The sequence below is a fragment of the Symphalangus syndactylus genome, chromosome 7 (genome assembly GCF_028878055.3).
Source record: "Symphalangus syndactylus isolate Jambi chromosome 7, NHGRI_mSymSyn1-v2.1_pri, whole genome shotgun sequence".
In the NCBI taxonomy this organism is placed as follows: Eukaryota; Metazoa; Chordata; class Mammalia; order Primates; family Hylobatidae; genus Symphalangus; species Symphalangus syndactylus.
The window spans coordinates 43885725-43908958 of NC_072429.2; the positions used below are offsets into that span (position 1 = coordinate 43885725).

At 42.3% G+C, this 23234-nt stretch overlaps 1 protein-coding gene across 16 annotated transcripts in view; it reads right to left on the reverse strand.

Annotated features, from left to right (window-relative positions):
- ARHGAP26 (Rho GTPase activating protein 26) overlaps positions 1-23234 on the reverse strand; it is a 473272-nt gene that overhangs the window by 197039 nt on the left and 252999 nt on the right. For all 16 annotated transcript variants that reach the window (XR_010121689.1, XM_055285812.2, XM_055285818.2 and 13 more), the window contains exon 12: positions 21723-21759. Coding sequence is in view for 15 of the 16 variants with exons in the window: in XM_055285812.2 (XP_055141787.1) it covers positions 21723-21759 (37 nt within the window). In the remaining variant the exon portion in view is untranslated. The remainder of the gene's footprint in view (positions 1-21722; positions 21760-23234) is intronic.

The window sequence follows — 23234 nt, forward strand, 5'->3', positions numbered from 1 at the left end:
GATTTTAAAACATTTTTTAATCACCAAGAATTCCCAAAATCAAACTAAAAAGGAATGCTAATTCCTAAAACAACTCTTCCCAAACTGAAATATTAATAGTTCCTATACTTACATGCATACTTATTGCTTAGTGATGCTTATTACAAACATACTCAGCCTCTAGGATAGTAAGTAAAGTACCAGAAAAGAAACAGAAAAACAATGTTTTTCTCCCCGGAGATTACTTGCTATACAAACCATTCTTTTTATTCCCTTAAAATGGTAAGGAGCCTATTAACTCAATCCCTTGTTTTTCCCTGTATAAATAAAGTATTTGCTCTGCAAATTATGGCATCTCAAGATTCTGATTATAGGCTGAAAGCCAAATCAAAATAATTCTTCCAAATAAAACTCAACTCATGCAGCAGGCATTTTTCAAATTTAATAACAACCTATAATACAGAGGCCAAATACTTGTTGGATTCCAGGGGAGGATTTTTTTTTAAATAACAGCTTTATTGGTATATAATTCATATACCATAAGTTTACCCATTTTCAGTATACAATTCAGCAATTTCTAGAGTATTTACAAAGCTGTGTATTAATCACTATTATGTAACTCCAGAACATTTTTGCCCTCCTCCCTACCCCAAAAACCCATTCACATTGGCCATTTCTTCCCTTCTCCCAGCTGTGGGGAGAATTCCTTTTCTATGGATTTGCCTATTCTGAACACCTCACTTAAATGGGAATCATACACTATGTCGTCTTTTATGTCTAGCTTCTTTTACTTAACATAATGTTTTCAAGCCTTAGCCATGTTGTAGCATCAGTACTTCATTTCTTTTCATGGTCAGATAATATTTCATGGTCCAGATATAACACATTTTATTTATCCATTCATCGGCTGATAGATATTTGGGCCGTTTCCACTTTTTGGCTGTTGTGAATAATGTTACTATGAACATCTGTGTACAAGTCTTTGTGTGAACTGGTATTTTCATTTCTTTTGAGTATACACCTAGGAGTGGCAACACCGGGTCACAGAATGACTCTACGCTTAACTTTTTGAGGAACTGCCAAACTGTTTTCTAAGCAGCTGCACCAGTTTTCATTCCTACCCTCAATGTATGAGGGTTCCAATTTCTCCTAATCCTTGCCAACATTTGTTATTGTCTTTTTTATTATAGCCATCCTAGTGGGTGTCAAGAGGTATCTCACTGTGGTTTTGACTTGCACTTCCCTAATGACTAATAATGTTGGGAATCTTTTCATGTGCAGGGAGGATTTTCATTCCTTTATACAGTAGTCACAATAGAGCCTACTGGAAAGCATTTGTCAGATGGGGAATTACGTTTTGTGCTAAAGGAGTTTCCCAAAATGTTTATAACTACGATTCAATAGTCAGGTGAAGCCTTTTAGTTCTTCTTTTGAGAGGTGCTTAAGATCATCTTTTCATAGGAATGAGAATCAAAGAAGTCTGGGAGAGAAAGAATTGCCATTTTACACAGTGCTATGGGGAGCTGCAGACATTGATTCTGAACTAGGATGTTTTAAGAGTAGGCTTGTGAACATGGTCTTATTCTAGACATTGATGAACTTCTGCCCTAGACAAAGGCTATTTCTTTACCCTCTGAACGTCGATAAAAGTTTTGAAAAATTGGAAAGAACCTAGCATCTGACAGTGATGACCCCAATGGTCAGAAGATACATGCATGTAAAGCCATCAGCCCAATCAGTGGACACAACCCTCTAGAGGCAAATCAGTCATTGAACCTTTTTTTTTTTTTTTTTTTTTTTTTGTGGCACTGTAGGAAGTTCATCCTTTTCTAGGTAAGTAATATTTACTGGAAAAGAATAAAATGGACCCCTCCAAATACATCCAGAAAATAATCAAAATTTTACCCACTACTACAATTACTTCTTTTGGGAAATGGCAAAGCAAAACCTCCACATTCAATCTGAGTAAATGTTCCTCCTTTGGTTTTCCCAACGTTAGAGATCTTCCAATTTGTTTGAAACCAGCAAACTCCTTTTCCTGGAATTAAGTCTTACACAGATGTTACACATAAAGGTCTTACATATGACATGTATAATCCAGTATTTCTCAGTTTATCTTAGTTGTCTAAGTTCAAATGGATATATTTACATATTGCAAAGTCAAACATTATGAGCTCAAGATAACTCTGTTAGCCTCTAATGTATTAAAATTGCATATTGATGATAATTATTTATAGCCTATAAACAGATAACACTGTGTTAAGAAATGGAATCTCTTTCAAACAACAGTTTCTCCAACAAGGAATTCAAGAAATACAGGTTAGCAACCACTGCTCTAAACCTCTAAACTGGAACTAGTGTAAATTATCACATTGCCCACTGCCTGGGGACCCCCATCTCTTTTTGTCTCTTCTCTTTCACAGACACACATGTGCATGCATGCACGCACACAAAGAGCTTGATTTCTACTCTCATCAACTGGAGTTTCCTGCTGACATCATGATTAGATTACTAATAATTAACAACTGTTTTATTATTTATCATGGACCAAGTACCACAATGTGATAGGGACTACAGTGCACACATAAACAGATCATTCGTCCTGATCTCTGCCCAGTAGGGATATAATCTAAGTTAATTGAGATCTCCTAGTCTGAAAAGCAAATTCCCACTAAAAGGTTTAGAACACTATCACCACCAAGCTGCGTTTGCTAACAACAGAAAAAGTCTGAGTGGCCCGCCAGATGGAGGCGGCTGTCCTTAATCCCCTCAAGCAGGTGATTCAGCTCTTTCACTGAGCCAAGGCTCAGAAAAGGTCAGGGATTTATTAGCAATTTCTGTATCCCTATAATCTCCAGCAATAATCTCTCATTAAATATCTACTAGGCTTGCATTAGTCCCTTAATTTGACTTGCGATGAGTTGTCGCAGGACCTGTGTCTCCCAGGCCCAACATCCACCATCCTGCAGTTGAGGCTTCAGCTGGTTTACTTCCCTCCCTCAGCCTCAGGTTCAGCTCTGCTCAGTGTACACACGAGGCAGCCCAAACAGTTGTCTCATCATGAATGCTGGCAGAGCTTGCACCAAATATCCAGGTTGGCCTCCCAGGTTAGAAATGTACCATTCTCTTAACTTTCATCTCAACTTTTGAAGCCTTGTTGCTTTGTCTCCTTTCAGAGAAAGCAGCACGCTAGGGTAGCAAAGTCCATTTTCTCAAAGTTCTCTGGAGAACATGTGAACACAGGAGAGGTGGGTTTATGCTCAGTAACCTTGAAGAATCTTAGGGAAAACCACAGAAGTGGGAAGAGGATTCCTTGGGCTATCATGCCTAGGATATGAACCCCGGGAGGAGGGAGGCAGGTTACATCCAGAGACTAGCTGTCTTACTGCAAAGGGATTAAAAGAACAACTATAAGGTATAATCAAATTATTTGCTTATCTAAAAGAAGGAGGCTTGAATCGCTTGAACCCAAGAGGCAGAGACTGCAGTAAGCCGAGATTGCGCCACTGCACTCCAGCCTGGGCAAGACTCTGTCTCAAAAAATAAAAATAAATAAAAGGAGGAGGCTGGTGGGCCAGGGAGACAGACATGGATTTTAGCATAACTGTCACTGCTATACAACCATAAGGTCAACGCCATGCCCTGAAGCTTCTGGGACCTCACCTGAGATACTTTTCACTGGCTTCTCCCAGCTATTAAAAAAAAAAAAAAAAGGTGTGTAGGTGGTCGGAAAATTATAACAAAATCACAAGTATCACCCTTGGCACCACTCCTACTTCTTACCTCCCATATCCAAATTACTACCAAGTCCCTCAATTGTATCTTCTAATGCCTCTCAATTTTGTCCAATTTCTCCATCATCATCATCACCATCCTGGTCCCCACCTCAATCATCTGTTGCCAGGATGACTGCATTAACCTCCTGGCTGGTCTTCTTATACTTCTTGTTCCTGTCTGCCCTCTGCATTGCAGCCCCCATGGTCTTGACAAAATCAGAGCATATCACCTCCCTGCAGCACCTCGCTGCCCTTGGGAGAATAACCCCAATCCTTACTTGCTCACAAAGCTCTGTGTGATGGGGCCCTGCCTGGCCCTCCAGTTTCTTCAGGGGCCACTGTGCCAGCTCTGAGCACCTAGCCACACTGGCTGTCTTTCAAGAACATTCAACTAACCATGCTTTCTTCCCAGCACAGACTGTGGATTTCACATGGGAGCCCTTTGGCTCCCAACTCACATTACCCTCAAGTGTCCCTTCTTCAAGAAACTCACCCAGACCTTCACACCTAGGTTAAAGCCCCCATTGTGCACTCAGATACAGGACCATCAACCTTTCTTTCAGACTATGATGCACCACTGCAAGTTTACACTGATATATGTGATTCTGTGAAAAATGTCTACCAAACTAGAATACTTATTCATGAGGGCAATGGTCCAGGTATATTTACTTCACTGGCTACTACAGCTCTATCTTTTACCATCAACTATAGTACTGGATATGAATTGGAAGTGTGTGCATGCACGTGTCATTTTTCATTTTGGATACATGAATAGGTAAATTAGTGAATGAATGGTAGAGAGAGTTGCCGAGGGGCAGTGTGTCAAAATGACCTTTCAATTTCAACTGATATAAACCTTCTGAGAGTAGATGAGTTCTTTTAACCTTTTGGTCCTCCGCTTTCTCATTTTTTTGTGATGATATAAAGGTTAAATAATGAATAGGCTGATCTAACCACTTCCTTCCTTCCCGTATCAATACAGGCATGCCACCTAGCAGCAAAGCCCAAGAATGGGCCCAAGTAAAAGGAAGAACAAAAGTGGCACAAGCCAAGCCATGAAACATAGGAGACAAAAGCAAATTTAGGTTTTCCTGGACACTTTTAGACCTCCTGCATTTTGTCCATCAAGGCATTATCATCAATGAGCTGCACGTGGTGTGAAGCTGGGGCTGAGAGGAGAGCTTCTCCATATTACACTAACGGCCATCTAAATGAGGGTCAAGTGGGGCCGGGGGCCTGAGGGTCAGGAGAGCCCCTGGAAAACACAAGTATTCTCCGCTAGAGCTTCATGCTACCCGAGAGACCTGATTAATCAGGCTCAAGAGCCCCTCTTCTGAAAATCACTGACCTGTGGTTGTTCAACTCCAACCTTCAGTACTCAGAAAACCAAGAAATTTGGCAAGAAGTGGCCAAATCACCCAATTTGAATAGAAGAAACTTTCCATACTATAAGTTGACTGATGGACACATATACATAGTCTATAAAAATAGCACACTAGGACATGCCCCCAAATGACCCCACACCTGCATCCCTGGAATTCTAACCAAACCCTGGGGAGAGAAATCCTCATCCAAAGGAGAGGAGCTAATCTACTGAATTAGCCTCAACATGAACTAGAAAGGGTTACTGTCCCTAAAGCTGGTATTCAACAAGTTTTTCCTAGTCTGAATTTTTTCCCCAGGAAACTTACTCAATTTTCCTTTGATTAAAAAGAAAAACACAAACCAAACCTTTTTTGTGGGAGAAATGGAATTTGCTGGAAGCACTGTAGGTTATGCATAAAAACAAGAGGATTGAGGTTGAGTACCCTGGCTCTCAACTGTAATCTCAGCACTTTGAGGATGAGGCAAGAAGATCGCCTGAGGCCAGGGGTTTGAGACCAACCTGCGCAACATGGTGAGACCTCATCTCTACAAAAACGTTAAAAAAAAATTTGCTGGCCATGGTGGTGTGAACCTGTGGCCCTAGATACTCGAGAATCTGAGGCAGGATGATGGCTTGAGCCCACGAGGTTGAGGTTACAATGAGCTATGATCATGCCACTACACTGCAGCCTGAGCAACAGAGTGAGAGCCTGCCTCAAAAAAAAAAAAAAGAAAAAAAAAAAACGAGAAGTAAGGGATTTCTAACACAAATGGACGGATGGATACAGGAAATAGTTGAGTTGCTGTGAGCAGGCCACTTCAGGGGCATGTTCTCACCACAGAAATTTACGCAATTTTCCAATGTGATTTGCTTTTTATAGAGCCTGGTTGGCCTCCCTCATTCTGAATTTAATCAATTTCAGCACCCTTAAAAGCCATTGAGAAAACCACCCACATTGAAATGAACATAAATTCCACCTGAAGAATAATTTCCAATTTTCACACACACAGAGGGAAGACCAGAAGGGCTTGCCTGTTTTCCCCTAATCATGTGAAGCCCCAGGGTTGCCAGGGCTCCCTGGGCTGTGGCCCCTGGAAAGCTGTCCTCATGATGGCAGCTCTCAGAAGCTTCAGTGGGGCCCAGGAAAGGTGGCCAACTGGTTCTTAATTGCCTGGGTGTGCATTCTGTATTGTGGGGGTTACCCACGCCAATTTTTAATCCCAGGTCAGCACTCCAGCGACCCCCATGCACCATCCCTACACCAGACTATTCTCTGCTCCCTGGCTGGTATGTTCAGGGAATGTGAACTAACTTTAATATTAACTAAAGTCACACAGACAGAAGTGTAGGTAGTGGAAACTGAATGAGCTATAAAGCCAGACAGACCTGGATTAGAACCCTGCCTCAGCCACCTCTGGCTGGATATGACCTTAGCTTCACCTTTTTGAGGCTCACCTTCCTCACTTGTATAATGGGGATAACCCAACAGGATGCTATGAGAGTCAAATGAAATGTATAGCAACTGGGATTTACTTGGTATTCAGTACATGATCATTACCAATATTACCTAGTATTACCAATATTACAATGTTACTTTATCCTAATATTTGAATGAAACCTTCCAGTTGATGAAATACTTTTCATATTCAAGTTCATGTTATCTTTATGATAATCCCATGGGGTAAGTCTTGCTACTCTTCTTACTCATAACTACTGTGTTTTCACACTAATGAGTGTAATGAGGGATAATACATTACAGTTTATAAAATAAATTAATAAACTATAGTTTATTTGATTTTCCCAATATCTCTGCTAAGTTTTTATGATGAGGAAAGCCAGACTCACGTTAAGTGGTAACAACAGCAATGATAACTGTAGCTAACACTTACTGAGCACAGAATACATTGCTCTGAGCTACACAGTTAGGTGCATCATTTTCTTAACATCATCATCATCAACATCATCATCATCCCTATTTTGTAGATAGGAAACCTATGCTCAGTCAGGTTAAGGAATTTCTGTAAGATTATAGCGTCAGAGAGTAGTGGAACCAAAATTTTATTTAACTCAGTCTGACTCTTGGGCTCATCTTCTTCTACTATTTGCTTTCTGCTGGAGATAGTCAGAAAGGAACTGGGGGCTGGGGATCGGGTTCTGTGGATATTACCATTTCTATTCCAGTAGCAGCTCTCAACTCCAGTGAACAAGAGTGCACTTATAGAAATGCAGATTCTGGGCCCTCTCCTGGCAATTATGCATCAGTACATGCGAGAACCCCGCTTGAAAAACACTGTACTATATACTAAGCAATTAAAATTATTACCACCAAAACCAAACAAAAATGACTTAATTTAGTCAATTGTCAGTATCTATACCACATTCCCTGCTGGACAACAACTATTTGCCAGTGCTATGCATCTTAATATGGAATGCTGGATTGTGCCACTTTGGCACATGGGATGATTCCAAGAGGTTCACAAACATTTCTCAGTTATACATTTATTTTAATGAATGTTAGAAATCTACTGATTTATCACACATAGCAAAATATATTTTTTTAAATAAACTGAGGTAAAAAAGGGATGAATTGGTTTAAAACCAGTAAGTAAATTAATAATAAAAGTAGTATATGTATATATTTAAAAAGTCAGCCAGGTGTGGTGGCTCACACCCAGAATCCCAGCACTTTGGGAGGCTGAGTCAGGTGGATCACTTGAGGTCAGGAATTCGAGACCAGCCTGGCCAACATGGTGAAACCCTGTCTCTACTAAAAGAAAAAAAAAAAAAATTAGCTGGGCGTGGTAGCAGGTGCCTGTAATCCCAGCTACTTGGGAGGCTGAGGCAGGATAATCGCTTGAACCAGGAAGGTAAAGGTTGCAGTGAGCCAAGATTGTACCACTGCATTCTAGCCTGGGTGACACGGTAAGACTCCATCTCAAAAAAAAAAAAAAATCATGAAGGTGACAAGAAATAGTAAATTGGGGAGCTCAAGTCCTAATGTGTTCCAGAACATGCACTATGTTCAACCTGGCTAAAAGAATGAGATGGGAGAGGACCATACTCTACCTGCAAGATATTCTGTTCCAGTAACGTCATCCTTGATCTTTGCTTTCTCTCACACCCTATATCCAATTCGCACACCACATCCAATCCATTAGCCAATCCAGTCACTAGTAACTTAAAAACGTATCCAGAATCTAACTACTCTTCACCATATCCATTGCTAATACCTTGATCCAAGCTGCCATCATCCTTTGCCTGGACTGCCTACAGCAGTCTCCCAGCTGCTTCAACTTTGCCCCCACCCCCCACCCCCGCCCACCCCACTACGGGTTTATTCCCCACCAGCAGCCAGAGTCATCTTTTAAAAACATACATCAGCTCATGTCATGCACCTGATCACAACTCTCCAGTGACTTCTCTTCACACTAAGAATGCAGTCTTATCTCCTGGCCCCACATGGTCTAGCCCCAGCCTACCTGACCACTTGCCCCCGGGGCCTCCTCCCATCCAGGCACCACTGTTCTTCCTGATATTCCTAGAACACAAGTAGCTCACGTCACCTCAGGGCCTCTGCACATGTTGGTCACTCCATCAACAACACTCATCTACCCACTCCTGACATGCTTCCCTCCCTCCCTTTGTTCAGGTTTCTTCTCAAATGTCACCTCTTTAGAGAGACCTTTCCTGCTCCAGGTATCTAAAATCGCTCCCCTCTCCCTTATCCTCTATCCACCGGCCCTTATTTTTGCAGAGCACTCATCTCTACCAGAAATTATACCTTTGTCTACTTGCTTACTCTTTGTTGTCAATTTCTTTTCATTGTATATGCTCCATGAGAGCAGAGGCAATCTGCCCTGTTCATGACTAATCTCAATAAATATTTCCTGAAAGAATAAATACAACCCATGTTTTCACCAGCTGAACACGAGGAGCCGATAGGCCAAAAGTCTCCACATTCCAGGAGCCGCGAATAGTGACAGGTGGCTGCATATATTGGTACCTTCTAGAGTTCAGGGTCCCTGCAGTGGAAAGCATGAGACAAACAGGTTTGACAGAGATCTCATTCATACCCTGACCTCAAAGCAAGAATACTGCTAGTCAGAATTTTCTTCCCTAGCCTACTAGATACAAAGGCATCTATTTTTTTTCATTGTTTCTTGAAAACAAACACACAGAAAAATAAGCTGAAAGAGACATAGAGTAAAGTAAAATAGGTAACAGGAACAGAAACAAAAATCTGCCTGGATGGGAATAAACCTACCAGCTCTCAGTCATAGTCAAGGGAGGTTCTAAAGAGTGTTCCAATTCTTGGCAAAAGACAGGCATCCAAGGTGACAGCACGTAGGTTCTTGCACAGCACAGGCTGAGGACTATACATCTGCCTGGGATGGAAGGAGTTTCTTTGTGGGTTTCTACTTCTGCAATCTCCTAGTCCACCTTAAAATTCCAAATCAGAATAGCAGCAAAACAGCAAGGCTTAATGCACACTGCAGTAACACCGACCAGCTTAATCAGGACCATTTGTCTCCTACATGGGGATCTGGACATCCTGAGAATGAATTACACAGTGGCCTCAATTCCCTTCTGCCTTGAGGCCCGGTGGTTTTGCACTGATTTCTCAACCGAAAGAGATCATCACCAGCTTTCTGAAGGTGGAAGTGTTTCAAACAGAGAACCAACTGCCTCTGCCCATCCAGGTCACTTTCCTGCCTTTACCTATCTGTCCTCTTACCTCGAAATACTCTAAGAACAATTTGTTGGTCACAACAAACTCTGAGGCAGCGAAGGGCAGGGAAAGAGAGGGCATTCAGAATCAAAGGCCTAAGATTTGAGCCCTGGTGTTTCCACAAACTGCCTGTGTAAGCTGGGCATACTTCACCTCTCTGGCCCATTCCCCTCACATATAAGATGCAGGTGTTGTGAAAATCAAATAAGGCAATGCCTGGAGGAACTTCAAAGAGACTGTACAGTGCCGCGCTTTTATATAAATGGGCTCTGGCTTTGGATAATGATGACATTATTGGTAATAAGAAGAATAAAGGGCAACATTTAATCATTGCCGATAATACCAGGCACCTGAGCAAAGGATGTCCATCCTAATCTCATTTATTCTTCCAAAAAAACCGAAGACTTAATTATTAAAACTATTCCCACCTTCAGACAAAGAAACTGAGGCCTGGAGAAATTAATTTCTCAAAATCACACACTCAGTAATTCTTGAGGCTGGGATTTCAAACCATGTGTGGAATACTCCAGAACCAACACTTCTAAGCACTACTCTACCCTCTGCTCAATCATACATGGTAAATGTGAGCTACAGGCTCTGACAACTCTGATCGGTGCAGGGAGTGACCAAGTTTGCCCTCAGAATGAAGTCTCAGTTTTCACATCTGCAAATGGTGTCAATAATAGTATCTAGCTCATAGGGTTCTTAGGAGGATCAAATGACATAACGTATATCAAGCAGTGAACATGTTGCCCACTCCCCAGTATGTACTCAATAAACACTAACCACAATAACTGGAAGCCTGTACTCGGTGGCAGTGGGGGAAATATTTTAGTCTCTGTCTCAATAACCCCTTGCACTGGGCTTTAGGGGTTAAAGATGTAGCCAGGGACGTGCTCACTGTCTCTTGGCTGAAGCCCAAACTGGGATGCCAACGGGTGGCTCACACCTGCTCAGGCTGCAGCCTGCTGTCAGTACAGAGCCCACGTCACTGAGGGAAAGGGGAATATTAGGCCATGGCAAAGGCATACACTGGCTGCATCTGCCAGTCTAAAGCTAGCTGAGAGAGACGGTGGATTTGTTAAGTGTCTTTTAGGACAAGCAGAAAGGCTTCTGATTATCCATGCAAGTCCAAGGAGTACCATCACCAGTCATAGCTTTGGGGGCCAGGGTCTCATCAAACAAAATAGCTGGGAACTCAAATAATAAAATATCTGCAAAAACAAGCTGTTCCTGCCCCTTCTTCTCTCTCCAGCCCCCTGCCCTCCGAGCCAGGGCTATTCTAGAGCTGGGGTATTACAGCTCAACTAAATATAATTCCAGCTCAATGCACCACAGCAACTGTGTTGCACAGGCAACTCATAATGAAAAGTGAGGTGTAGAAAGTCAGCACCTAGGGAGAGCTAGAATTGTACCACCTCGCCTGACTGTGGCTCAGAAGATGAAAGTGGTGGCCACGGAAACTGCATGAACAGGAGAGAGGAGAAAGCGGAAAGAAAAAGGGTGTGGGGAGGAGGGCTGGAAGGAACGCAGGCAAGGGAAGGAGGGAGGGTGTCTGAACTCTATCAGCTCAGACCTGGCAGGTCTGGAGAGAAAGCTGGAGGGGATGCTGCACTCAGCTGACTGCCTCGTGGGCCAGTGCATAGGAGGCCAGGCCACTGTGCCCATTAATGCCTTCCACTCTTCTCAGGTTTAAAAGGGGAAATGTTCTATTTATAAGCCACCGACCAGTAGAGGCCTGGCAGCCTCTGGATGGCTCTGATCCCAAAAGGATCCTGGTTACCGGTGGCTGCCTCCTCCTGCCTCTCAACTGTGGGTGTTCTAACAGCAAAAGGCCAAAGGTGACTAGAAGCAAAAGAAAAAAAATCCTCTTTTCTGCCCTCTGCTGCTTTCATGAGACGGTGGATTTTTGGTAATGGCTGAAGGCTTTAGAAGCCTTTTAAAAATAGTGGCCCAGGTGATCCCATCAAGGCTTTCCCTACAGTTTTCAAGCCTAAATCTCCTTTTCTGTTTTACAGATCAAGGGAAGCTAAGGCACAGAGATGAAGGAAATGTACAGTCAGAGGCCCAACAATGGGCAACAGAGCAATGGTAATGATGTCCCTCCCCATCTCCTCTCCTGGTCCTCAATCTTGTCCTCATAAAACAAGGCAAACCTGAATAAAACGCCATCAGGGAGTTTGCTCTGAATGACAGCCTAAAGAAGGATGAGTGGATGTACAGAAACAACATATAAAGCGTTATGTTGTGTTGCAAATCCCTGTGGGAGAGTGGTGGGCCACACTAAGGTTCTGACTCTGGGGAAGCCAGTCAGTGAAATGTGTGACCCTTGTGCACCCAGCACTGTGCACAGGTGTTTGAGGAACCACTGAGGGCTCTAATGAGGTGGCGCACTGAGAAGGAATATGGGATGGCCCCTCAGCCACAAAGAACTAGAGGGGTTAGATGTTGGAGTCTGATGATGAAATTCCTTCCAGCCCCCATGGGTGGACCACATATGAACAGGACAGCATAATGGATCAAAGATTTCAAGCATATGAAGTTTCACAGGAAAAAATTACCCTGGCAATGAGGCAGGCCAGGGTTTGAGTATGAGCTTCACTACTTCTCAACTGTGCTCCCTTGACCTCTTTAAGCCTGTGAGCTCCTTTGGAAACTCGGTTGCTGTAAACAGCATTTGTGCAAATGGCAGCCCATCGTGTGACACTTTCATGCTCCCTGTCACAACCTCATGCCATCCTATTTAGACTAACTTTAAAAACTTAGCCTTGTGTTAAGCCAAGGGTTAATAAACTAGAGTCCCTGGGCTAAATTCACCATTGCCTGTTTTGTAAAACAAAGTTTTACTGGAAAACACCCACACCTGCTCATTTCCATATTGTCTGTGACTGCTTTCACACTACCATAGCGGAGTTGAATACTCCTATAAAAATAAAAATAGGCCGGGCGCGGTGGCTCACGCCTATAATCCCAGCACTTTGGGAGGCCGAGACAGGCGGATCACGAGGTCAGGAGATCGAGACCATCTTGGCTAACACGGTGAAACCTCGTTTCTACTAAAAATACAAAAAATTAGCCGAGCGTGTTGGCAGGCGCCTGTAGTCCCAGCTACTCGGGAGGCTGAGGCAGGAGAATGGCGTGAACCCAGAAGGCAGAGCTCGTAGTGAGCTGAGATCGCGCCACTGCACTCCAACCTGGGGGACACAGTGAGACTCCGTCTCAAATAAAAATAAAAATAAAAATAAAAAAATAAAAATATTTACTATCTGGCCCTTTACTAAAAAAGTGGACTCCTGTGCTAAGCAATAACATTTATAAAATCAGGGGATTGGCCGGGCACAGTGGCTCATGCCTGTAATCCCAACACTTTGGGAGGCTGAGGCAGGCGGATCACCTGAGGTCAGGAGTTCGAGACCAGCCTGGCCAACATGGTGAAACCCCATCTCTACTAAAAATAAAAAAAAATTAGCCAGGCATGGTGGCAGGCACCTGTAATCCCAGCTACTAGGGAGGTTGAGGCAGGAGAATCACCTGAGCCCAGGAGGCAGAGGTTGCAGTGAGCTGTAATCATGCCACTGCACTCCAGCCTGGGTGACGGGGGTCTCAAAAAAATAAATAAAATAAAAAATGAATAAAATAAAATAAAATCGGCCGGGCACGGTGGCTCACGCTTGTAATCCCAGCACTTTGGGAGGCCGAGGGGGGCGGATCACGAGGTCAGGAGATCGAGACCACGGTGAAACCCCGTCTCTACTAAAAATACAAAAAATTAGCCAGGCGTGGTGGCGGGCACCTGTAGTCCCAGGTACTCGGAGAGGCTGAGGCAGGAGAATGGCGTGAACCCGGGAGGCGGAGCTTGCTGTGAGCCGAGATTGCGCCACTGCACTCCAGCCTGGGCGACAGAGCGAGACTCCGTCTCAAAAAAATAAATAAATAAATAAAAATAAAATAAAATAAAATCAGAGGATTTAAGAGTACTTATGTTCCCCACAATACACATTAAAATAAATATAGAAATCTAAATGGTAATTTAAAATATACTCTCCCAAATGACCTAGTGTACCACCAGCGGTGTGCACACCCCACTTTGAGAAATACAGTAACGAGGATTAAATGAATGAACACTCATAAAGCACCAAGACTGAGAAACAGTAGCAGGTTGTCTTCCTCCCTTCAAGAGCAGTGTTACCAATCCAGCTGGCTTTTCCTTTCCAGTGGGCTTTTCCTTTTGTCGTGGGAGTAACTGGCCTGGCCAGATGATAAGAGTAATAAACAAGAGTAATTAGGCACTTACCAACTAATGTGCAGATACTAATGTGCTGAACTTTCATTCTCACATGAATTTATGAAGCAGGGGTATTATTATCCCCATTTTACAGGAGAGGAAATGGAAGCTTAGAGAGGCACACTACCTGTCCAAGGTTCTACACTCAGGATGCTATTCTACGCCAGCCACACATTACTCCCCCATGCAAACCCTCTCTCTAACCCACGTGGCAGAATCTACCCAAAGAGAATGATCTGAGATATGTACAAAGTCTGATGTACAAGGCCAATAACTGATGAAATTAATAACTTTTGAAGCTATTATGAATAACATAGGCCAATGTTATTCATAATACCAAAAACCTGGAAAGAACATTAGTCTAACAATGATAAATGGTTCAACAAATTAAGATATAGTCCTATGACATAATATTAAACAACCATGACAGGTGATACTTCTAAACATTTCTTGACGTCAGAAAATGTCTGTAATTTTTAAAGCAGAATACAACGAGCATATTCAACATAATGCCAGTTAAATTAAAATTCATACTGACATTAACAAAATACATACAAGACATCATTTAAAAAAGGCAAGAAGGAAATATCTCTGGGAATAATACTACCCATGATTTTTGACTGAATGTTGCAAAATCATTTTGCTGTATTTCTGTAATATTCTACAATGAGTTCATATTTCCTTCTTCAATCACTGCTCTTCTCCCCACTTCCCATTGTAAATGACAAATTGGCAAACTGCAGTGGGTTCTTCAGCATCTTTATTCAAATATAAAGGATTCTTATAAAAGCACTAGATTAGGCCGGGCGCTGTGGCTCACGCCTGTAATCCCAGCACTTTGGGAGGCCGAGACGGGCGGATAATTAGGTCAGGAGATTGAGACCATCCTGGCTAACATGGTGAAACCCCGTCTCTACTAAAAACTACAAAAAAATTAGCCAGGCGTGATGGCGGGTGCCTGTAGCCCCGCTACTCGGGAGGCTGAGGCAGAAGAATGGCGTGAACCCGGGAGGCAGAGCTTGCAGTGAGCCGAGATCGAGCCACTGCCCTCCAGCCTGGGCCACAGAGCAAGACTCCGTCTCAAAAAAAAAAAAAAGCACTAGATTAAAAACAAACCGGAAGGAAAGAAAGGATTAGGACTTGGAAGCAAAGAGGAAGTGTTATATTTTCTTCTTCTGGGGAAGAGAGAAGGGAGGAAATTTCCATTTTTTAAGTGTTTTTAACCAAGATGGAATCCCCCTCTGAGCTCACTCTCAAATCCATGAGCTCTGGGCATGTAGTCTGCACCCTTGGTACTTCTGTAGATGGTATGAATATGACATACACCCACACAATGTAACTGGGCCATCTGTCTATTGTTCCCCTGTGGTCTGAACCTCCACAGCAGATCACATGAGCTTTAAAGGTAGAGACAGATGTGTGTTCTAGTTATGAGTGTCCTTACCTCTCGGTACTCATATATCTCAGTGCCACCTGCCCTTAAGAACTCCCAGAAGGCTGGGCGTGGTGGCTCATGCCTATAATCCCAGCACTTTGGGAGGCCAAGATGGAAGGATCGCGTGAGGCCAGGAGTCCAAGAACTTCTAGAGGCATTCACTGAAGGAAGAGCTACAGAAGCCTGGACTCCTGCAGTTTCGTCCAGCACAAGATCCAGGTGGGAGTAACAGGAAAATGTTGAACAAGAGTGAGAAGTGGAGTGAACTACACAATGCCATTTTGAAAAGCCAGATGGCCAGTGTTGAGCCAGGTCCTGACATGCATGAGAAGGCACGCCTGCAGCAACTTCAGCATATTCCTTTCAACATAACCCGATTAACCTATGGGATCTGAGTTAATACCCACATGGAGGAAAGTGGCACTACAAAGTCAAGATTAGGATACTGAGCCCTCTCTGCCTCAATCTGTCAGACTTCAGCCTTCAAGCAGCTGGAGAAACAGTGGGAGGGCAGCATTCCTGTAAACAAACTAATCTTTTTAGAGTTAAGTAGGCAGTCACATTTGTTATTTAAAACGTCAAACTTGGAAAAGACCAACTCACACTGTAAGAGCCTGCTCTTCTCTTACTCCCTTGCACTGGACTGGTGTGTTCTCTCTGACAAATTCTCGGCTTTCTAACCTTCCCTCGGGTGGGACTGCAGGACAATAGCAGCCTGGGGTGAGAACAGGCCTCTCATCCTGCTTCCCACCTGGACTCATTACAAAGAAAAATGAACCAATTCTCATAGTCTTTGGGGAGTAAATCTTAAAACTCCCTAAAGATATTCCCTACCTTGTACCCAAAGGTAGGGAACAGCAAAAAGACAAAAAGACATCGGGAGATATGGCAAATGGGGCTGCAGGGGGTGAGATGGGAGAAATGGTTCTTGCCCAGGGAAGTCTTGTTCTTTGTAATAATAAAAGGGGCGAATCAATGACAAGTATCAGATAACTAGGTGACTGACGCTGGCAGTGACTACTTCCTCAAAAAAAAAGCTTAAGAAGAAACAAAATCATACTTTCTTCTTCTTTATTACCAATACTCCTTTTTTCCCCTTCCCTTCTCTACTAGGTAAGAGTTTGGCCAATTAGAGAATCTAGTGTCACTGATATAGATTCCTGACATTCTAGAAGCAAACCCAGGAAGGGTCCCCATGGGTAGCAGGGCTGGCAAAATAAAATACTGGTTTTTAAATTTAGTATTTAGGGATTAACTTGACCAGGAGCACACACGATCTCTAGGCAGAAAAATAAAATCCTAATAAAAAACACTGGTGGTCTGAATAAATGGAAAGACATTCAAAGCCCTTGGAAGACATGACTTAGTATTACAAAGGTGTCAGCTTCCTCCAAATAACCTGTATGATTCAATGCAATCCCAAAGAAAAATTTTATTTTGGGAGAAACTTTATACAGAAGGATAAAGACTCATAAATACCCAAGTCAAACCTCAAAAGGGAGAATAAATAGAGAAGACTTAAATAACTAGATATTAAGAGTTGCCTCAAAGTTATTAGTAAAAACAGAGAGGTATTGGGACAAAAACAGCTACACAAAAAACCTGAATAAAGGGCTCAGAGACAGAACTAAAATATGCAAACCTAAAATGCAAGAACACTGGCACTACAAATCAATCAAGGGAAGAATGGATAGCTTGGTAGATGTTGATAGGAAAACTAACTCTTCCCAAGGATAAAAATAAGAATGGATCTTCACGGAACATCTCATACAGTGTTGGAAATCAGCTAGATTAGAAACTTAAATGTGAAAGACACACTCATAAAGCCAATAAAAGAAAACATAGGTACACATCTTTGTGACATGGGTCATAAAGGACTTCTCCAAAACACAACTTGAAAATCATAAACCTGAAGGCAAAAAAGAGATTATTTGAATACATAAAAAGGCTTTGAAGGCTTTATAGTCAAAGAAGGATACCATGTATTAACAAACAGATGACAAGATGAGAACATACTTAAACTGGCTAAATCTAACAAGCGATTAGTATCTAGAATCGGTAGGAACTTTTTACATATCAAAAAGAAAAGATGGTAACTGAAATAGAAAAATGGGCAAAGGACATGAATAGGCAATTAACAGAAGAGGAAACCCAGTAAACAGGCCTATGAATAGATGCTCAAATTCATTAATTACCAGAGAAATGCAAATTAAAACAACAATGAACTATCATTTTACACCTATCAGACTGGCAAAAAATTAGAGCTGAATACTAGTGAGAGTTGGCAGGAATGGAGAAATTTGCACATAGGGTTGGTGGGACTGTGGATCGACCACTCTGGAAAACAATACAAGAGAGTGCTTAAACTAAGTATATGCATAGCCTTTGGCCAGCAATGCTTTGGGTGGGTGTATCCCAAAGGAATTCTCACACAGGAAGACATGTACAAAGATGTCCATTGTGGTGGTGTGAGTGGTGATGAGGAGTTGGAGGCATGAGGAGATGGAGTACATCTCTACAAAAACAGATACAAAGTGCTGTGTACCACAAATTATGCAGTAATCAGAAGCCACAGCATAAAAGGACACAGAGGAATACGAATGGCTCCTAACACAATGATGAGGGCACAAAGTAAGAAATAAAACAAGACCCAGAGCCATTTATTAACACACACCATTTATTAAGAACACAGGAAGATAAAAGACACACATTTTAGAAAAAAGAACTAAAAGGGAATGGATGAATAAATAAAGGGAAACAAAAGGAAAGAATGAATGAATCAAGAAACCTGTGCTGATAATGTGCCATGAACAGGGGAGTGTGATGAATTCATCTCTCTAAACCTGAGATCCAAACAGAGCATAGAGAAGAGGAGAAGAAAAGGCTCTGCAAAGAAATGTACATATATTTATCAGCTGCCATCCTCTCCCTGGCAACTGGGTCATTTGGAAAATACCAGCAGCTGACAGACATTACTTATGGCCCTGTCTTATACTCCACAGGCACCGTATGCCCTGAGAGAAACTTCAAGATGAAAGCAAACGAATTCAGAAATTCCCTTTTGCTATCTGCTCCTTCAGAACATCCTGGCTCTGTGATAAAATGTTTGCACTGAAATTCCCACCAAAACATTTCCTAGAAAGGAAAATGCCGGACATTTGGAATTTGGACTCTAGACATTTGGAATCTGGTTAAGAAGAGCAGTGCCTCACTCTTAAATTCAGATCAGATTGGCTTCATATCTTTAAAAGAGTTTAGATTGTGTCATAAACAGAAGGAGTGTTGCAGAACAATCAAGACCCAGAGCATTAGCGCCACCTGTGATAGATGAGCCCCATGGGTTTGCATTAAACTGCAAATTACTGCAATCAAGAGATACAGTACAACAACCCCACGAAGAAGGGGAAGCTAAGAACCTGTACCACGTGGGAAAGGGTCCAAACTCAAAAAAGGGTGAGGAAGCACTAAACCAGACCATTACACTGGTTTGCCAGCTTAGAAATCAATCAATACCCTAAAAAAACAATTCCTATTTAAATGACTCCTGAAAAAGTGGCCAATTTTTTTTTTTTTTTTTTTTTTTTTTGAGACAGAGTCTCATTCTATTGCCCAGAATGGAGTGCAATGGCACGATCCTGGCTCACTGCAACCTCTGCCTCTCAGGTTCAAGCGATTCTTCTGCCTCAGCTTCCTGAGTAGCTGGGATTACAGGCGTGTGCCACCATGCCTGGCTAATTTTTGTATTTTTAGCAGAGACAGGGTTTCACCATGTTGGCCAGGCTGGTCTCGAACTCCTGACCTTGTGATCCGCCTGCCTCGGCCTCCCAAAGTGCTGGGATTACAGGCGTGAGCCAATGCGCTGGCAAAAGTGACCAATTTTTTTAACCCATCTGTTTATCTCCTGTGTGCTAGATGAAAGGGTAATGACTGAAGAATCATTAGACACCCAAGGCAAGCAACTCTCTTTGCTCTGTGAATAATGAGGTGCAAAAAGCAAAATGTCACAACTGCTTATATTTTCCAAAATAAAACTGTTTGTCTTATTCTTTTCTCGAGGGAGGTCAAGTAATGCATGTTATTATGTATGTTGTTCTATAGCCTAATTTTTTAAAAATTTGAATCATTAACAAACTATCAACACAATTTCTGCAAATATATCCAGCCCTCTCTGGTTCTTTGTAAAGGCTGTGTATTACTCCTTCATTTATTTAGCCAACTCCCTATTTGGTATTTAGATTGTCTCTCATTCTTTGCTATTATAACCAACGCCCCAACAAACTTATTCGTTGTACAAACTATCTTTGCACTCTAATGATTTCTTTAGGATAAGCCATTGGGGAGTTAGAGGGTGGTCACTTTTTTAAGGATTCCAAAGCATATTCTTGAAATGCCTTAAGAAATATCAGAACCAGTTGGGATGCCCACCACTAGGACCATGGTTGTCTTTCATATCTATTGGGATTTATCCCAAGTAGAGAGATGTAGTTCATAAGGTCACAAGTTACAAGTAAACTTCTGGCTGGTGTAGGGGGAGGTCTCCAATCACATGCCTCTCCTCCCCCACCACTCTTGGGTCCTTTATTATGGAGGCAGTGTGTCCCAGGCGGGGCCAGGTGTGAGTATCTGTTAGTGTAGCCTGTTTGGCATCCATCCCCTCTGGTCCTGATGGCTTCCCTGATTTCCCTCTGGGAAACTACTCTGCTCCCATTTTTTGCAGCAGTCTTGAAACTCTCAATCAAAATGTACAGTTTTTCCCTGGGTGGACCCAAGTTAGACCAACTTGATGCCTGGGAATCTCAATGTTCAGAAAGGTGAGGCAAGGACTACAAACAGTTTAGAGCTTTATCGTATTATCCAGAAGACCCTTTCTCACCGGGTTCCTGGGTCTCTAGAACTCGTCTATTCTCAAGCCTAGCTTTTCAGCTCCTCCGACCTTACTATGAGCCACCATACAGCCTTACATATTCCTTCATTATTGTTACTGTTGTTTTTGCCTCAGTTAGCCAGAGTTGACTTCAGGTGCTCTAAAACAATCTTACCTAATTGGGGGTGGGGTAGGGTGCAATTACTTCGTTTCCTTGCATATTTACTTGAAATTTTTCCCTTGTTCATTTTACTTTCTTTGGGGGTGGAGGGGAACATTTTTTTTTCATCTCGTAAAGGCCTCTCAACCTACCCACAGCAGGCATTCCAAATTACTTAATATTTCATACAAAACTCATGGGTAAAAAATTATATTTTGAAAAGAAAGGGGGGAAAATCTCTGTCCTAAAATGGCTTTCACAAAAAAAAACTTCATCCTTTGGTCCACATGGAGAGGCACTGTTCTACTGATTTTCCTCACACAACTGGAATTCACAGTAGGGCAACCTTTAAATTTTTTCTCAAGTGGATTTTACAAAGCAAAGTGACAGGATTTCCTTTGCACTCTTGCAGCAACCTGGAAGGATTTTGTTTTTTCTCCTATACACCAAGGAGACATCAGCCCAAACATTCTACCAGTAGCAGGTTCATTTTAATCCCATTGCCTTTACAAGGTTACATGTACCCTTGGAAATCATGATTAACCAGAGTGCTCACAGGCAGCAGCAGGGCAAATGCACTACAGTCTACAGAGGCTGCCCAGGGACACTTCCATCAGAGAGGAATATTACCATAGAATTCATCTCCATTCTTTCCTCCCCCAAGAGACCACAAAGAAAACAGAGTTACTAAGAAATCACCTAACATAGTTATTGCCTCTCCAGTCCTTTGAGCGAGACAGTGCTGGAGGCAAGAGCAACTTTGGCTTTCCCACAGGATAAGGCTCTCCGGGAGTTGAGTATTGTTGTACTAAGTAACTTTTAAGTGGTGACGAGCTATAGTCTTAAGACCTACGATTAAAGGAGATAATGCACACGAGAATGCTTTGTAAAGTGTGACGCATTATTTCAATGCGAGGTGTCACTACAGCCTTGCCAGCCAGGCTCACTTACCGTCCCTCTGGAGTCACTGGCGGAAAGTTGGGGTGGAGGCATGTCCCACTGCACTCGGGAACTGGGGCCAACCCAACATGCCCACAGCACCGCCTGGTGGTTCACACCTGGAGTAGCAATTTCTCAAAGCCCACTCCCAACCCTGGCTGTAGAAGGTTACCCAAGCATTGTACTTACTCCCTTCACTCTGGCTGTCTTTGTTCGAGTTGTAGACCTGGAAAATAAAAATAAAAATTCACTTGTGTGCATTTTATACCACCCTATAGGTTCACTGTAGAAAACCATTATCTTCCTCATTTTCCCTAGTTTGCACCATGAAGTGGAAGGTAATTTCTGGCTCCCAAATATGAACCCATTCAATAATTATCTACTTCTCAGTATTTACTTTAGCTGTTCTTAAGTGTGTGTGCATCAGAATCATCGTGCAACTTTATTGTGTAAAAAAAAATTCCCTCTTTTTAAGAAAGCAAGTAAATGTATATGTGTACATAAATAGAAAAGAGAAAAAATTAAAATTAGTTACAAATCATTAAGCATGAACTGCGCACCAGGCAATGTGCTAAGCATTTCACATGAATGATCTGAAATAACTAACATGACAATTCTGTTGGGCAGGAGCTGTTATTATCACTGTTTCACAGATGGAGAATATGAAGCCTAGAGGGGTTAACTAATGTCTCACAGCTAGTTAGTGGCAAAGTCAGGACCTTTACAACAAAAACTGGTGACTGTTAATACTGGGGAGTGGGAACTGTTGCTTTTTACTCTACATACTTCTAGAAATTTGAATGTTATAAGGAGAATATATATTTTCCATAGATACCCCTTAAATAATGTAAATCATAAAAAGGGAAAGTACCCCAATAAAGAAAAAGCAAATGCCTAATATAAAAGAGACAATGACATATTGCAAGGGTCAGCAAGCTTTTCCTGCAACAGGTCAGACATTAACATTTTATGCTTTGTGGGCCAAGAGGCAAAATCAATGACATTACGTAGGTACTTCTACAACAAGATAGAAAGTAAATTTTCATAAGTTATTTGACAAAATTTAAAATCTAATAACATTTGAGTATGATTTTCTGAAATGCAAACCTACTAATCAGAAGAATGAGGTTTTTTTTAAGAGAGGTTGATATTTAGCTTAATTGGTGCTCAAAGTTAGCATTCCTTATAAAGTCAATTATAGATGTTTGTTTGTAAATATGATGCTTGACTTATGGGCTCTACAAAAGAAGGTGGTGGGCTGGATTCGGTCTGTGGATCACAGTTTGCCCATCTCTGATATGCTGTCATAATTAAACAAGATGAAACCTCTACTTTAGAAAAGAAAAAAATCGGCTGGGCATGGTGGCTCACGCCTGTAATCCCAGCACTTTGGGAGGCCCAGGCGGGTGGATCATGAGGTCAGGAGATCAAGACCATCCTGGCTAACATGGTGAAACCCCGTCTCTACTAAAAAACACAAAAAATTAGCCAGGCGTTGTGGCGGGCGCCTGTAGTCCCAGCTACTTGGAAGGCTGAGGCAGGAGAATGCCATGAACCCAGGAGGTCGAGCTTGCAGTGAGCCAAGATCGCGCCACTGCACTCCAGCCTGGGCAACAGAGCAAGACTCCGTCTTAAATAAATAAATGAAAAAAAATCATAAACCCCAAACCCTTCTTTGGTCATTAAGGTTCTGTAGGTGTA